At 39.2% G+C, this 16,654-nt stretch overlaps 1 protein-coding gene across 5 annotated transcripts in view; it reads right to left on the bottom strand.

Annotated features, from left to right (window-relative positions):
* Nucleotides 1-16,654, bottom strand: part of MAP3K20 (mitogen-activated protein kinase kinase kinase 20) — a 179,548-nt gene that overhangs the window by 50,783 nt on the left and 112,111 nt on the right. For all 5 annotated transcript variants that reach the window (XR_006820236.1, XM_046018301.1, XM_046018299.1 and 2 more), the window contains exons 8-10: nucleotides 13,927-14,013; nucleotides 8,350-8,424; nucleotides 3,602-3,708 (exon numbers count right to left, since the gene is read on the bottom strand). Coding sequence is in view for 4 of the 5 variants with exons in the window: in XM_046018301.1 (XP_045874257.1) it covers nucleotides 3,602-3,708; nucleotides 8,350-8,424; nucleotides 13,927-14,013 (269 nt within the window). In the remaining variant the exon portion in view is untranslated. The remainder of the gene's footprint in view (nucleotides 1-3,601; nucleotides 3,709-8,349; nucleotides 8,425-13,926; nucleotides 14,014-16,654) is intronic.

Here is a 16,654-nt window from a genome sequence, read left to right as displayed (position 1 = left end):
GGAAAGCTTGGCCCTGGAAACAGGTCCGGGAACAGCGCTGCACAGACTGTGTGCCACGATGGGCCTCTGGGACCAGACCACGTGGGTGCCAGCCCTGGTTCTGTCTTACATGGAGTGATTTGAGACAGGTGACCCAACCTGTCCAGGCCCTAGATTGTGAATCTGTGATAAAAGGTCAGATTGCCATGTGGATTACACAAGATGATCCAGATAACAGTACTAAGTGTCTGGTAAGAGTATAATGAATGACCATCTGTGTGCATTGTTACTCTAATTAACATTAGTATTATTATCCCCTATGTTTTTAACCAATTGCCAAGTTCACTTAGAACAGCCCTGTGACTTCTCAGACTGATGTAGTGGTTCAAGTAAAGAGAGGTGTTCCCTCACCAGCTCTCAGGATTAACTAGTTCCTAAGAGATGGCCAAGGAGGAAGCCAGCGAGGCAACTGTTGGCTTTTTGCTAATTTACATTAATGTTATTTTCCTCAGTTTTTCACTGTGAAGCATTTAAAAAATGTATTATTCAACTTCCAGGTTTGTAGGACAGAAAGCTATCCAAAGAGAAACCACTCTCTCGTAATTTCATTATCCAGTGGTAACACTGGCCTTTTGATACTTTCCTCATGTGCACATACCATGTACACATAACTATGTTTATTTTACAAAAAAATGGAATCATTCCAGTCCTACTTGGCCCTCGTATCTATTTTTAAATCATCTGTCAGATCTGTATTATCACGAATGGCCCCATCTATTCTGTATATGGAGCTATCATCAGTTTTTAAAACCATAAAAACCACAAAAACCCAAAAATCTTTTATTGCACTTTATGCCATTCTCGTTTGCATTTCTAGATGGCGCCGTGCTAGTAAGCAGGTGTCCGTACATTCTTGTACAACCTTTCCATTTATTTTCTTAGGAGTAAAATGGTAGTGGTGGAGGGGTCTGAAAGGTAGTATTTTCACCAGCAACATATTAGAAAGCGTATAATGCTGGATATTTTCATAACGTACATCTTTGCCAATCGGATAAATGAATTATGTTCCCTTACAGTTACTTGATTGGTAAGTGAAGTTAACTATTTTTCATATGTTTATTGGCCATTTGATTTCTCCTTTTGTGAAATGCCTTTCATGTCCTTTATAATGAGATTATAATTAAAATGTTATTTTAAAGACAGCAACTCTGTCTACTGTAGTGGTTTTCAAAGTGTGATCTGGGGACCCATGAGAGATTTTCAAAGGATTCAAGAGGTTAAACTGGTTTTCAGAATAACATTAAGACATGATGTGCCTTTTCTACTCTCATTCTTTCACAAGTATTCAGACTTCCAGAGGCATGGTAAGTGGCAAAGCCGCTGGCTGAACATAGAGGCAGGATTTACTGTTTCTTAAATGAATCAATAACTACATATTTATGCTTTTTTCTCCATTCTCAAATTTTGAGTGTGGTAAATGTTGACAGATATAATTTATCGAAACAAAAGCTCTTTGTAGCCCTCACTCATTTTTCAGAATGTGACAGAGTCCTGAGACCAAAAACTTTTAGACCTGCTGAGCTACTGTACAGGGGGAAATAGGTTGTATGGCAGTTTGTGATGGGTATTACTTTTGGCCATATGTAGCTTCTACATTTTTATAGAGAAAACTCCTCCCTATATTCTGATATACAGTATCTGAGACACTGTACCTCAAGGGTATCAATAGTAATGTTAAAATCCCACTGGTCTTTTGGAGAACAGACCAAACAGCATCTCCTCAGGAAATCCTTTTATTACCTTGTCTGACTTGATTAGATTTCATGGTTGTATAGTCTCAGATATCCAGTACTTCTCTGTCATCACACTTATCAAAATAGTCATAAAAGGTCACTTGTATATTTATATTTCGTAGTTTACATTAGACACTCAGATCCGTGCTGGGCTGTTCTGCTCATCACCACAGCACAGCCCAAGAGCCTGGTGCTCCAGCAGAGGTTCCGGGACCACCTGAGTGAATGAACGTCAGAAGCACACTTGGCATAGTCAACAGATGAGCTTACATATTTATATTCCCTTGTGTGATACCATAATGTCTTTTAGTATTAATATCACTGTGCTGTTTCCTGCCCCTAGTATTTATTGAGCCACTGCTGTGTTCAAGGCACATTCTAGGTGCTGCAGGTATAGTAACGAGCATAAGAAAAAGAAATTTATCTACCTTTTTACATTTCAGCCAGCAAGACACAGATTAAACAACCAACTACGGTTGGTTATTCCCTCCAGCAGCAGTTGCGGCTCTGAAGGAGATGGTCCCAGGGCACATAAAGTGGAACCTCATCCATCTCGGGACAGAAACACTTCCTTAAAGACATATTATTTCAGTGGCTATCTGATGAATCGGAGCCTGGCTGGATATGGGTGTCAGGGGTGGTATGCCGCTGAAAGGGATGACTTTTAGACAGAAGAAAATGCATTTGCAAGGACTCTGATCGAAGAAGAAATGCACATCTGTGGAGGGACCAGAAGCCAGAGATTGAGAGGCAGAACTCTATGCTGTTAAAGTAAGACTGCTGAGGTCAGAGTACAGAGGGTCTCCTGAGTCTTGTGAAGGGTTGGCCTTTGTATAGAGTAATCCCTGACACGGATTTAAAAGAGGAGTCATCTGTTAGATTTGCACTGGCCTCTTCCTGCAGGAAACAACATTATTACATGCTTCGTTAATTGTTTAAGTCCAGAACAAAACCCATCATACCTACACTCAAGCAGACAGTATGATTTTGGTTTCCCTAAAAAAAAATTCATTTAACTCACTGGCCCTGTATAGAGATTTCAAAAGTATAAAAATAGATCAGATTATTGTAAAACACAAACAGAAAGCCCAAGGAAATGTCTAGTAACAGGAGTAAACACCACCAGCATTTCCAAAGTGCATGCAGTATTCACCGGGCAACAGCAGGTGGCGTAAGGCGTCGCGTTACCGCTGTGGCTCTCCGGAGCAGAGATAAGTTACTTAAATCTCTGCTGAGTCAGGGAGGAATAATGTCAGCTCCCAAACATGCTATTTATATTCCTGCAGCACGTGACCTGGCTCAACGGTCGCATCCCAGACTTGCTTCTTCCACTCACACAATACAATTCTCTCATTACTGAGTTTGTTTTACACTTGACAAAATTTAATAGGATTTATAGCATCAAAAGTTTTCTTTTAAAAGTGTTTTTATAGTCTCCCTACCCCCTCCATCAACAGATACAGCCCTCTGCAAATCCCTGGGCAAACAGTATTTTTATTTCCACTGGAGAGACGCCAAGGCTCCCTAATGCAGAGCGTGTGGTACAGAGAAATGTCTGGTGACTGTCTTTTGTCTCAGAAGATGTGATTTTAATATTCTTTCCAAATACTGAGACGTATGATAAGGCAACAAGCTTTGAAGACTGCTGTTTTGTTTACATATGAAAGGGAGGCCTTATTAGATGTCCAAAAAAATTGAGCATAAAAAGCAAACAAAACTCTATGCTTAGAAGTCAGGACTGTCCTCAAGTTCACTGGTTCTCTTCTGCAGTGAAGCTGGTCACGGTGCTTCAAAGCCGGAGACCATGACTCAGTGAGGGGCTTACTCACCTCCACTCTGCTTTGTTGTGCAGGAATGAGTTACACTGGTCGGGAAGGTTCGTGTCATTTGACATGGACTCCAGAATCGAAATGATTTGCTTAAAAGATGGCCGTTTCTGAGAAAGAGAAAAGAATCACTCGTTGGAACTTAAAGTAAGTCTTGAAGAGAAAATCCTCAAACACAGCAATAAACTGGACGCACCACAACAAATAAAACGGCATGCGGTGTCCTGAGTCAGAGTACGGCTGTCAGACCACTCAGGTTGAAGGGGACCATATTCCTTATTTTCAATAAATTATTTCTAAGAACAGAGGCAGATGTCATTTTTCTATTGTGTGGCCTAATGGTGGAATAATTACAATTTTTCTCCAGGTAAGGAAAGTATGAGTTCTTTCTCGGGTATGATGAAGGACTCCTAAAAGGGAAAAGGCAAGTCCTTTAAAAACCCAGGGGATACAGCAAGTTTAGTAAAAGTTAACCGCAGAGTCTGGGTGGGAGGTATACCGGTGTTCATTGTAAAATTCTTTCAACTTTTCTGTAGGTTTCAAATTCTTAGAATGAAATGATGGGGAAAACCCTAGTTAATGTTATGAGAACTAACAAAATTGCCTCAACCACTTGCTCAGAGAAAAATTCCCCAGTTTTCAAGCCTTTTTTAACTTCACTGTTCTCAGTGTTTATTCCATGTCGTGACTCGTTCTGGAGCTGGGAAACTCTAAGGCACGGTTTACTAGAAACAGAGAAAGCCCCGGTTAGGTGCATTTCTTTAGCTAGCAGTAACTCTACTTGTCTGTTTCTTTAGACTCCAGCCAAGGTTGAGACAGAACGTTAAAACAAAAATGGAAGAAAGATAATAAAAGGATGATGCACATTCTCTCTTCATCACGCCTCATAATTACACCATTTCTGAGCAAATTACAGTTGCAGCAATTAAAACATGCATTTTAATTTAGGAGCACAAAACAAGAAGGAAGTGTTGAGGTAGCTTGCTCTCAGGACTTGAGTGCTTCCTACATTAAGAGAGACGATTTTTCCGTTTTTTAGGAATATAAAACTGGGATACTTATTCTGAGTTCTGCCTGCATTGCACTCTTAAGGGAATGTGTGCCTCTCTGTGTGTGTGTGTGTGTGTGTGTGTGTAAGTAGAGGGCATAAGTAGCTAAATGTCACTGATCCACATAAAAGCATTCTAATAAGAAAAGAAGTAAATACCTGAAGTAGGAAATTTGAAAACTATTTTGTCCTCTTTTAGCTTTATTCCCATTTTAATTCCTCCTACTATGTGTCAGTGTATGAAAAGTGAGCCGTTTGCTCAGGAATTAATTATAAATATAGGATTTTCATTTTGCACAGAAAAGCAGCAGGAGGGGTTAATGAATTTTTAAAGAATATCCCCCCCCCCCACATTTAATCATTCCTGGAATAAAGTAAAAACTCTTTTGAAATCAGGTGACAAGTGTCCCTAGAAAAACCTTTATTTTATAGGTAGAATATACTCTCAGATGGAAATTATCAAAGTGAACATTTTAAAAACACAACAATGTAGAAATTTGTGGTAATGGTATTTTATGAATACTCTGGTTGCAGAATACAATACCTGGTCCAGGCTTAGGTTCCTTTTAGTATTATGTAGATTTTGCTCGCATTAAAAAAAAATTATAACTAGGACCATCTATTAAGTATCTATATACATTCCTTGTTGTCTTCATTATATAGATAGGGAAAATCCATCTTAGAAAAGTATGGACTGCCCAGCATCACACGGAAGCAAGTTTCTGATCAGGGGCAATGCTCTTAAACCCTTCAATGCTTTATCACATGAGGGTATATGATGTTACTTACTATCGAACTCAGGGCTTTTTTTTTTTTTTTTTCCTATTTAGAAATGCCATTTTAGAACTGGAAAAGATACGCACCTTTAGTTCCTCCTTCTCTTTGATAAAACACTTTGAGCACCTGGTATAAGCCATTGGCATGACCTGACATTCACCCAATACTAGCTTTCTTTTGTATTCCCTCCACCGTCCTCATTGCAAAAGAACATTTTTCTACAGGTAAGCTGAATATTTTCATCTATGTCTTTAAAGCACAAGGGCTAGGGGGAAAAAAGGAAAAAAAGTTTTTAGCCAGTGATAGCTCTCTCTGTATGCACAGGACTGGCAAGCACTAGTAGCTGAATTGCTACATACTTAAAGCCAGAGAACTAGAAGCTGCCTTGGTCTGGCTGCTTTAGTCAACACAGGGGCCTCTGCTTACTGAGTGCATGTGATGTGCTGAAGGCAGCCCTGCTCCCTCGAGGAGACTGCAGTTAGTGTAGGAAGAAGAGACATTTAAAAAATACAACCACACAGGGTAAGGCAATAGCCCGGACTTGGTTTAGGAAAAGGAGGACCAAGTATGGGCGGGGGGTAAACAGAACAGCCAGGGAAGGCTGGCCAAGAAAGTCCTCAGGGAGGAAAGAAAAGAAGAGGACATATGCAGGGAAAGAAAGTGTGCAAGGCACGTCTGGAGATCAGCCACGAGAGTGCTGCAAGTGGAGACTGCAGTTTGGGGCATACTTAAATATAGGGGGGATGTATTAATTGTAAAAGAATAAAATGCCCTGAATTTAGGAAGTAAAAATCAATCTTAAACTTTCTTTATACTTCACATAGTTAGAACACAAGACTCCACTGGACCCAAAGAAGGGTGAGCTTGCTACATGTTAAAGACATGCCAGCTTCATGGCATTAACACCAGGTCTAAGGTCCTCCCTGTGTTACATGTTTACACTATTAATTAATGCATCTTAAATGTATATTCTCAGAATTTTAATCAATGAAGTACAGAGTTTCCGATTAAGAAATTCAAAACCTGCTTTGCATACTGAAATATAATTGCAATTACAGAGAATCTAGTTGCATTAATCTAATTCAATGCAAATAATTCTAGGTGAAATTTTTATTTAAGCAGCAGAAAAATATTGCAAAAAGGACTACATATGCTGCAACGGATAGAGAACTTGTAGAAAGAGTATAGAGAAGGTAGTATGGCAGCATTTAAAAAATACAAATGTTCTAGAGCAAGCCTGCAAACAGCTGAGTATATTTTCTGCTGAATTAGCTGCAAAGTGCAGGCATTTCTCTTACTGCTTAAAACCCCCATATTCTGCAAACCACACACTGAAATAATAGGACCTAAACACAGGCAGGGCAGACCATGCCATACGTATGCAACTTTGTCATGGAATGCTAAAAAAAACAGTAATACTAAATAAAAACACTAACAGAATTTAAAAATGTTAAAATTCTTGAATAAAAAAACAATACTAATAAGAGACTCTCCTTTTTTTAAAAAAGGGTGAAGGTAGTTTGATGAAGAGTGAAAGCAAAGATGAAGGCTGCTGGTTCTTGAGGCAGAGGTGAAATGTGCAAATCTGGGAAGCACCCCCGCCCCCAAACTCCTCGGAGACAAAGCACAGGCCAGACCAGCCAACAGAGAGCACACGGGGCTGAAAGGCCCCACGGACCTGCGTACCGCGCTGCTCTGTGGGCCACACTACTGTACAAGCTCCTGTACTTGGTGTTGAGCTGTTCTCACAAGGTGGTGCGGACCCAGGTGCTAGGTAACGGGTGGGATCTGGCAGGTGAGAACTCAAACTCACTGGTTATGCAGCCTTCCCATTAGACAAAGATGCTATGTGTTACTGGCACACATTCTTCCTGGGGGCCAGATTGGAACTGGGTTTAAATTAAGGAAGAAATTCCACTCCTGAGTCTTTGTTTTTAGATCTCTATTTTAAGAAGTCAGTTTGCAATATATCTACTTCCATGAAAAAGTGGACAAATTTGAACTATAAAATTACAGTTCATTTCTTGTCTCTTTTTCCAATGTTTAATCTGTAAGGATCTTTCTAACTTTTTATTATGAAAAATTTCAAACATACACAAATGTGGAGAGAACAATGTAATGAGCCTCCATATACCTATCACCTGGCTTCAGGATTTATCCTGGCCAATCTTGTTTAATCTATACCGCCACCTATTTCCTTTCAGTTTATTTTGAAGCAAATCCAAGACTCGCCTATTATTTTATCCTTAAATATTTCCGTATGTATGTGAAAGTCTTTTAAAATGATCTTTGCAGGGAAAGGAAGTGGGCCTTCATGCTCAAATGTGATAACCACATGAAAGTCTAAATTTTGGAGTGTCTCCAACTCTATTGTGATAGCTTCAAAACATCATGAATCTGAGCAAGGAGTATGTATCAGGTTTCTCTAGAAGGGCTACTGTGGCCTGGTCTTTGGTTCAGACCGCTTGAGTTCATTCTCCAGTCTCACCATGTACTAGCTGAGGCCTTGAGCATGACTTAACTTCTGCGTGCCTTGACCCTTCATCTGTAAAATGGGTGGAAAAACACAGCTTATGTCACAGAGCTATTGTGAGGAATCAATGAGCGAATGTACATGACGCACTTGGAACAGTGCCTGGCCCAGAATAAGCACTGTGTGCTGTCCATTTTTAGAACACGAAGGTGCAACCGTGCTTATTAAAGATTAAAAACAAAGGAATGCAATTCTCTCTACTGAATCAAGAGTGCCAGGCGGCTGTAAGAAAGAGCCAGTCATGAAGTTCTAAGGATAAGGGAGGAAGCCAGCAACTTCGCTTTGTAATGACTCTTATTTCCTCAAGTGTTAAAAACCTCAAAGCCAAATAAGTGGAATTTCAGAATCCTGAACAATGACCAAAAAACAAACAAACAAAAAGTTGACATATACCTTGGCATCAGCTTCCCAACACTGACGCAACAGCTCAGCAAAACTCCTGGGGCAGCTGCTTGGAATGGTTAATCTCTACCACAGAGAGAGGAAAAGACAAAGCAAGGATTTACTCGTGGAGGTAAGCAAATACTCACTGAAAGTTCTTAAAAGAGTTACATTAAGAGCACAAATAAGTCATTAAATGTTAAGCTTCCACGGACTGATAGATGGCTGGTGAGAATTTATGTTTAGATTCATCATATCTCATCTCTAAAGACACTTTTAATCCTGTTCTTCCAAAAAGACCAGTTGGGCCGTGGGTGCTCTGTCTCTGAAAACGTCTTCAGCACAGACCCGCACAGAGATCATTTGAGAGAAGTGGGCCTCTTCCGATTGGCCAGTAAGAGATTCTGGACATAGGACTCATTAGTGCAAGGGCCGGATACAACAAAGATTACACTGTGAGCATCGGTCCTGTTCCAACATGTTACTGAAGTGCTTCTCTAGGACTTGCCATGCCCCTGGAGGCTCTTTAGGGATCTATGGAGGCATTTTTGTTTATTTTTAAAACTGGAGACTTGCCCCTGGAGCGGGTCAAGAATGCTGGACATCTTTCACTATGTTGTAAATCCCTGACCAAGTACTCCCTTGCACGCCACCAAACTTCAGATGCCCCACGTGCAATCAAACGAGGTTTAATCATTTTCTGGCTCTAGACTCACTCTTTGATTTACAATAAACACAAAAGTATATTTTGAGCAGGTTTCAAATGCAATGAACTGAGAATGCAACTACCAAATAAAATAAATCAAGGGCAGACTGATGTCTGCATTATTCATAACCTTCCCTAGATTTTTGGAAAACGTCACCTACAACAGCATTGCTCATGCTGCTGGAATCATAGAGACAACTCAACTCCAGTCTGCATTTGTAGCTGTTGAATCCTATCTATCCATAGGTACGAGCTCTAAAATGTTCCATTTTCTTCTCTACTGTGGTCATGCCTGCGCATTTATACACAGTAATACGTATTTCTTTCTTCAGTATATTACAATGAGAACATTATGTTGACTTCAAAATACAATGTGCGTGGGTAGGTTGTACTACATCCGAATTTCATTTCCGGAAAGTAGAGGGAGCATGAACAGAGTTGTTCTCCAGAGAGGCCTGGGTGTGACAGTTGAGAACCACACACTAAGAAGTACCAAGATGAGTTATTCTGCAGTATTCTTGTTTACCAAAGAAGTTTTGCAAATAAAAACCTGAAACTGAACTTAGTTGGATTTGGGGGAGGGCTACATATAAAACTAGAAAAAGAGTTGCCCTGGCAAGAAAACAGGTGATCTGCATTTAGAATTACAGATAACCTTAAAATCAAAATAAACAAAAATAAATAAATATAACCCGAAAGTTTATAAACAAAATGGCCCTCGCTAAGTTAAAGGCTATGCTAAATATTTTTTTTTTAACTGATTACATAGAATAGAGAAGACTTGGTAAGCTGTACTTATTTTAAGAGCTGTACTCTTATTTTACTATAATGTGAACTGGAAACCTTTTGAAGAAGACCAAAAGGAAAATCAGGCATTTACTTTTTTTAAAATATTTATATACAGTGGTTGGTTAGGAGTGGCAACTAAGAGAAACAAAGTGATGGCAATTATTCAGCTGAATGCACCCCATGGCAAAGTAATTTCTCATTTTCATAACTTTTTCACATTTTTCTAAGAACTGAAATGGGACCTGGATGAATATGGATGGATGTTAATCTTTTCTGTCATCTTTTCTTACTGAAAAACTTTTTAGCTACTGCATCTGAGACATTATGAAAGAAGACATAATTATTTTAAATTATATCATATGGTCAAATATCAGTTAAATCTAGACTCAGACACTAATGTAAGGGTTTGTTTTGGTGCACTAAAAAAGTACTTTAAGAGAAAATCCAAAGTATTTGAGTCCTGATTACAGAACTATGGCCATTCCTAATGCATTAAAACATCCCAAAATAACCAGATATCAGCAACAGATTAGCCACACTACTTAAAACTTAAATATTTTACAAGTTCCAAATTTAAAATGAAAATACTTTCCAACCACAAAATTAGGCATGACATTTTTGAAAGAGCATATCTTTTTCTGCACTGTTTTCTACATAAGATGAAAAAAATTACTTCTTGTCAATTATTTTTTATTATCTTTTTTCCAAAGGGTAGTCATCAACGGATTAAGTTTTTTGAGGATTTCTGTCAACAGTATGGGGTGCCTATTAAGAATAGTTTGGTTAAGTGACCGAAAATTCTCAGGTCATGATCTCAGAGCCAAGAGATCGAGCCCAGTGTCAGTCTCTCTAGAAGAAAAAAATAGTTTTGTTACTTAGAACAAAACATATTTTATGAGAATCTAAGAACTTGTAAAGATAGAAATTATGCTATCAGAATATTTTGAATGACCACTGAGTTTTAGAGAAATTACAAAGAGAAATATACATGTCTATAAGAATTACAAAATTTACTAGTAATATCCTCCTAATTTCGTAACTTCTGTAAGTGTTCAGTCTTTGCTTTAACAGTGCTTTATGTATCTAGTTTTAATAGGATTTAATATTAGGAAAAATTATTGTTTGAAGGTCTTATTTCATTATTAAGCAGTCAGAAGCAAAAACCTTCAAATATTTTGCGAAAGTAATGATCTTCCTATCGATCCAAAAAGCAATCTAAATGGTGAAACTGGATAAGGTCCAGAGTCTAGTTAAGATTAGTAACGTATCAGTGACAATTTTCCGGTTTTGGTATTAGCCAATACCTGTATCTCACCAGTGGGGGAAGCTGGATGAAGGATACAAAGGATTCCTTCTACTATTTTTGCAACTTCCTGTGAGTCTATAATTATTTCAAAATAAAAAGCTAAAAAGAAAAGGTAACTCTAATATTTGGATATAGGTGTATTCTAGGGTGGCTGGCTTACATTTAAAATGTCTCCCTAAGTTTAAACACATCATTCTTTATTTAAAGGAGGTCTGTTGAAAAAAAAAACCATACACACACACACACACACATACACACACACATACACACATATGGCTTGCTCTTTTCAACTGAAGAACCCAAGGTATTCCAAAGTAAGAATAAATGAAATAATTAGAAGTTGGAAGGATTTGTAAATTATTTTTAAATCAAAGTCTCAATTTTATTGTGAAATGAAATAAATCCTTGACCTTTTTTTTCTTTTTTTCCAAGTTTTTATTTAAATTCCACTTAGTTAACATATAGTGTAATATTAGTTTCGGGTGCAGAATTGAGTGATTCATCACTTACATACAACACCCAGTGCCCTCCTTAGTCCCCATCACCTCTTTAGCCCATCCCCCCCCACCTCCCCTCTAGCAACCCCTTCAGTTTGTTCTGTATAGTTGAGACTTGGCAATCCTTGTAATGTTACGTCAACAGAATCTGTTTTGGTAACTAACACGTGTCTATACTTACAAGATGAAATGAAGATTCCTTTGTGAATGGTGACAATGGAAAGTACAATTAGACTTAATCTCCATATTTTTGACAAATACTGAACAGAGTGAGAGTAGACAGGTAAGTAGCCTTGTAAGACCCAGTTTTCCTTAAGTTCAGTCGAAAGTTGAGAAAACTTGCTTCGCCACCTGGGGTTTCTTTAACTTGCTATTCTGTGTCCAGAAGGGGAGGTACCTGAGTACCTCCGTGTGTTTTCAGCCGACTATCAGGTCACACACGGATGAGACAGCAACATTGGACTCTTGGGAATCCCTGAGGGAAAGGACAGCTGACAGCCTCCTCCTGTACAAGCTGACGAAGTTCTCGAGGTTATAGATTGGTGATTCCTGGCCCGCGAGCCAGCTACCCAAAGGCAGCGTCTAAATTCATTTTTCTTGTCTGCTTTAAACATCCTCGATAGGTACTCATGTTCTGAAAGTGCTTTAGACGCACACCTCTTCTGCCACCCTTTAGAGAAAATACTATTTTACAATACTGTTTTTTTCTTATGCATCTTTGGAGGATCCAGTCAGCTTTTAAAAAAACTTTCTTCTAATTTTTCTTGGAACAACACAGAAGAAAAAAAGTTACATTGAGTGTTCTGCTCCAAAGTCAACATTAGGTCAATTGCTTTCTTCACTCTCATGTGTAAACCCAGAACCAAACATCTAGTCACCTCACTGGCAAAAGAAAACGGAACAAAAGCAAGCCGGTTCTTGTGTCACAAAAATATCAGTTATCCTGCGTACGAAGGTCTGATTTAATAGCACACCAGGAATAAGCAGGACATTTAATTAAAACAGAACAGCTCCTGTTAAACACTGAGCGAGACACATTCTTGAATATAACGCCTTTTGCTTTTTCTTAAATTGGCAGCTCTCTCCCATCAAGTTCAGCCATCGTGAACATTTCATCTGTTCTCAATAGCTCGGGAGGACAAATTAATAAGGGTTAGGGTTATGTGATCTAAACTATGGAAACTTGGTTTCTCTTAGTCAATCACAGCTGTTTGGTTAACGTAGTCTGTCCCTGCGCTCACATGGGGAGCAGATCAATCTAATTCTTTCATAGCGTTAAAAAGGGCATATCTCCACGTAGTCACCTTTTTGCAAATTATTTGATCCTCGGGTTGCGCGCTTACCTTCTGCGGAGGGCACGGATCAGCTCTGGCAATGAAGCTCTGTGAAATCAGGTTGTTTTGCATTGCAAAGACAACTGCGGGCTTCCAGTATGGGATCTAAGTTCTCCTAGTACCTTTACTGGATGCTTCGTCCTTATGCTGAGGATTTCCATGCCTGTGCATTTCAGTCACAATTTTAAACCTTTCAAAATGTAGTTGCTCTCTTTGATATGAATGTACCACGTTCTCTGATGTAGGCTCATAGGTCCAACTAACTGAAAGCCTCAATTTGTGGGAAGAAGAAAAGCGAGGCTGGGGACACAGCACAAACGGTGTTTACGCCACTGAAGTTCTTTTGAAATGGAAAGGCTCTGCATGAAGAAGGGAACAGTTATGCCACTGCCTCGCCAATTCCAGTGAGGAGCTCATCTTCAATGTAGTGTTCAACGTAGGTGGCAAAACTGTAATTTTTCCCTTTTTTGAAACTATTTTTTCTTCTTTTATTTTTGAAATTCTCATCTAAGCGACAGTTTCTTGTACTATAGTGACTCCTGCTGGGAGAGGTAAGTTGAAGTAGCTGAAGGTCTCTTACAGATAGATCAACTCCCGGCCAGTAAAAAAGATGTCCTAAACGCAGGAGATGGAGTTAAACTGTTCCCCTACCTTGGACGCAATGGCTTCTTTCATCACTAAGAACAAACCCCTAGGTTTTACAATTGAGACTGAGAAACTAGTACAGTACTTGTACAATTTTTGATCTACAGCATCACGACGTGAAGCTGCAACAATTAGATGTAAAGGGTCCATTCATGAGGAATAACATCACTTTGACCCTTTGTGTTAGCTCCTACTGCTAATCTTTCCATAAGCGTGAACTTACTTTCAATTTGAAGAAGATGAAAAAGTCTTTTGCAAAACCCCAATACTGTTTTCTGATCTATGTACCTGAATGGAGAATCGTAGTCTTACCTCGTTTTTTTCCACTACAAGCCAAGCTACTTGTAATCCTTCCAAACCTTTAAAGGGGACCTCCCTTGTTAGCATCTCCCAGAGAACCTGGAACAAAAAGAAAATGGAATTTTTATTCTTGTACTTTATATTTTTGGTGTATTACTGAAACTTATCTAACACTTAACTGTATCCAATTACCAGACAAAACCAACCCCACCTGTAGAAGCCTGGACAAAACATATATAATCATGCAGAGGACTTCTTCTAAATATTATATATATACACACACATATTTATATACATATATACACACATGAGCACACACACACACTTACATTTTTTGTTCATTTTTATAAAGAAAAAAAACTAGTTTAGAAATCAGAACATTCAGAGCCTGACTTATGAAACCAATGGGCCTACGTAATTTATCTTGTAAGTTACTACAATTCTCACAGATTCCCACAAATTAGGTTTTATGTTTTGTTAGTCCAACACTTTTTACCTTCAATCACCAATAAACTTCTCTATAAGATAATAACTGGGAATTCAACTGTATTTTTAAAGGTTCAGTAATGGTCTGATAAAAAATACTCAGTCCTAAATCCAAACCACTGGCTAAACCATTCCCCCCGTAATGGTAGATACTTGCAGAACTGTAACACGTAAATTGTGTGTTTTAGAGGAAGATCTCTCAAAATGAGTTGGTCTAAGGGAGTCATTTTCTTCTACCTCTAACATAATTATATGTTTTAAAATGTAATAAATATTTTATTTATATGTTATGTTCATATGTATGTTATGTTCATATATATAGGTTAGGGGTCGGTGTGTGTGTGTGAGTGTGTGTGAAATTTATGTATGTGTTCATACCTCTGCAATCCTTAAGATGAGCATGATTAATAAATTTGCACTGGAATGCCCAAAGAAACCAAACTGATGCTAACAACACTGAAAACACCCAACAATTTGGGTTTCATTTAAAATACTAAGTAATGGAGATTTTTACATTTGGGTAACTTTCTCAATTTATACAAAAGGGCATCAAAATCTAAGTCTACCAATATTTTGTGAAGTGATAAAACAATTATAATTTTATCAGTAATAACAATGACTGTCATTTACTGAGTGATTATGTTTCAGATACTTTGCTAAACTCTTTACGGGTGTTACCATGATTATTACCAATCCCAGCGAATACATACGATCCTCATTTTATAGATGAGGAAACTAAGGCTTCAGAAAGTTAGACAAACTTGCCCACAGACACTCCGTTATCAAGTAGCAGAGCTAGAATGTGAACTTGCTGCCACACCCCAATGGTCAAGCTCTTAACCTGAGGTAACTCTAGAGAAGGGAGGCTGCAGTGAGAGAGAAAAGCCATATTTCAGGGGTGGAGCTATGGCAGAGGCGAGAAGCAGATGAGTTCAGCAGTTTTGAATTAGACTGCTCTTGTTCTAAAAACAAAACTAAAAAGCCCACTTCTAAATAAGAATGTAGATTGAGAACACGTACTCCATTTAAGCAGGTCCCATGGACCTTTCACTCTGTAGCCACTGTTTCCTCAGCCAGTGTTCAGTCATATTCGAATCAGGACATGCTAAGTGAACTCTGGCTAATACGAAGATAATTAGCAGGAAAATCAGGGAAATTGGCAGATGCTGTTCAAGCAGGAGAAAAAAAATTCACTGAAGCCTCTTTGGGCTTTTAATCAAGTGTGTAAGGTACTTCTCTAGAAGAGCTACTGAATAATTCTATGAGAGTCCCAGAAGTGATTAAGAAAAAGCAAGGGGCATCCCAGAAGGGGACGATTCTAGCAAGCACTGTAAGTAAAGGACCAGAACAGGTATGCAGTCTGCACAGAGGAGGGGGACGCAGCATCGAGGGGGCTGAGCAGGAAATGAAGCCCCTTCATTCCCTGCAATTACCACTCCCCCGGTGCGGAGGTTGGGGAGGGAGAGGGGAAGGCAGAACAGGCAAATGGATGAATTTGGCCTTCCTAAGGAGAAAGGGAACAGTGAATCAGTCTCAAATAAATCAAATGCTCCAGACCCCAAAATGTCCAAGTAGGTGGCCCTCTGCCCCCCGTTTTCTGATCCCAGCCTACAGGCACAACCCACTGCATGGGAGCACACATAAAGGCTGACTAGGTTGAGGTAAAATGTAAAACCAAGAGCTCAGGAAGTGATACACAAAAAGACATGACATTCTTCACTCCCAAATGTTCAGGTGGAAAACACCCGAAATCTACTGAGGTCTGAGTTCTGTTTCTCCACAAGTTCTAAACCCAGAAAAATAAGAGTTTCATTTCAGTCTGTGCATGTGCGCGCTGTGTGTTTGTGTGCAGAGCTCCGACGGCTGAGGGGCTACGTGACAGCCGCTCACAGGAGGGTAGGGACATGGCTGTGAATGCTTTAGTGTGAGTCCAGCCCCCGCCGAGGTCCCGTTACTGATCCCCCAGGTGTAGGAATGTACCCAAAAGCAGGTGGTGTGAGATGGGACAACAGCTGTTTCTGCACTAAACACAATGACACTCGGCACAAAACACTCGTTTGTGGAGGAAGTCATGGGGAGGTCTAAAAATATATTAAACTAGGCCTGAAAGTATCAGTGATGGGGATGCAGGCCAAACATGATTGTGCTCTTTCCCCTTAAAAATACTTTCCAACTCATTCTATCTTGAGACGTATTTACGTTTAAACTGTGCTCACAAGGAAAAATTTCTATTTTCAGTTTGCAGAGAAACTTG

Source organism: Meles meles, chromosome 9 (assembly GCF_922984935.1).
Source record: "Meles meles chromosome 9, mMelMel3.1 paternal haplotype, whole genome shotgun sequence".
Taxonomy (NCBI): Eukaryota; Metazoa; Chordata; class Mammalia; order Carnivora; family Mustelidae; genus Meles; species Meles meles.
The sequence above is the reverse complement of the archived record's forward strand: the minus strand, read 5'-3'. Positions and strand labels throughout refer to the sequence as shown.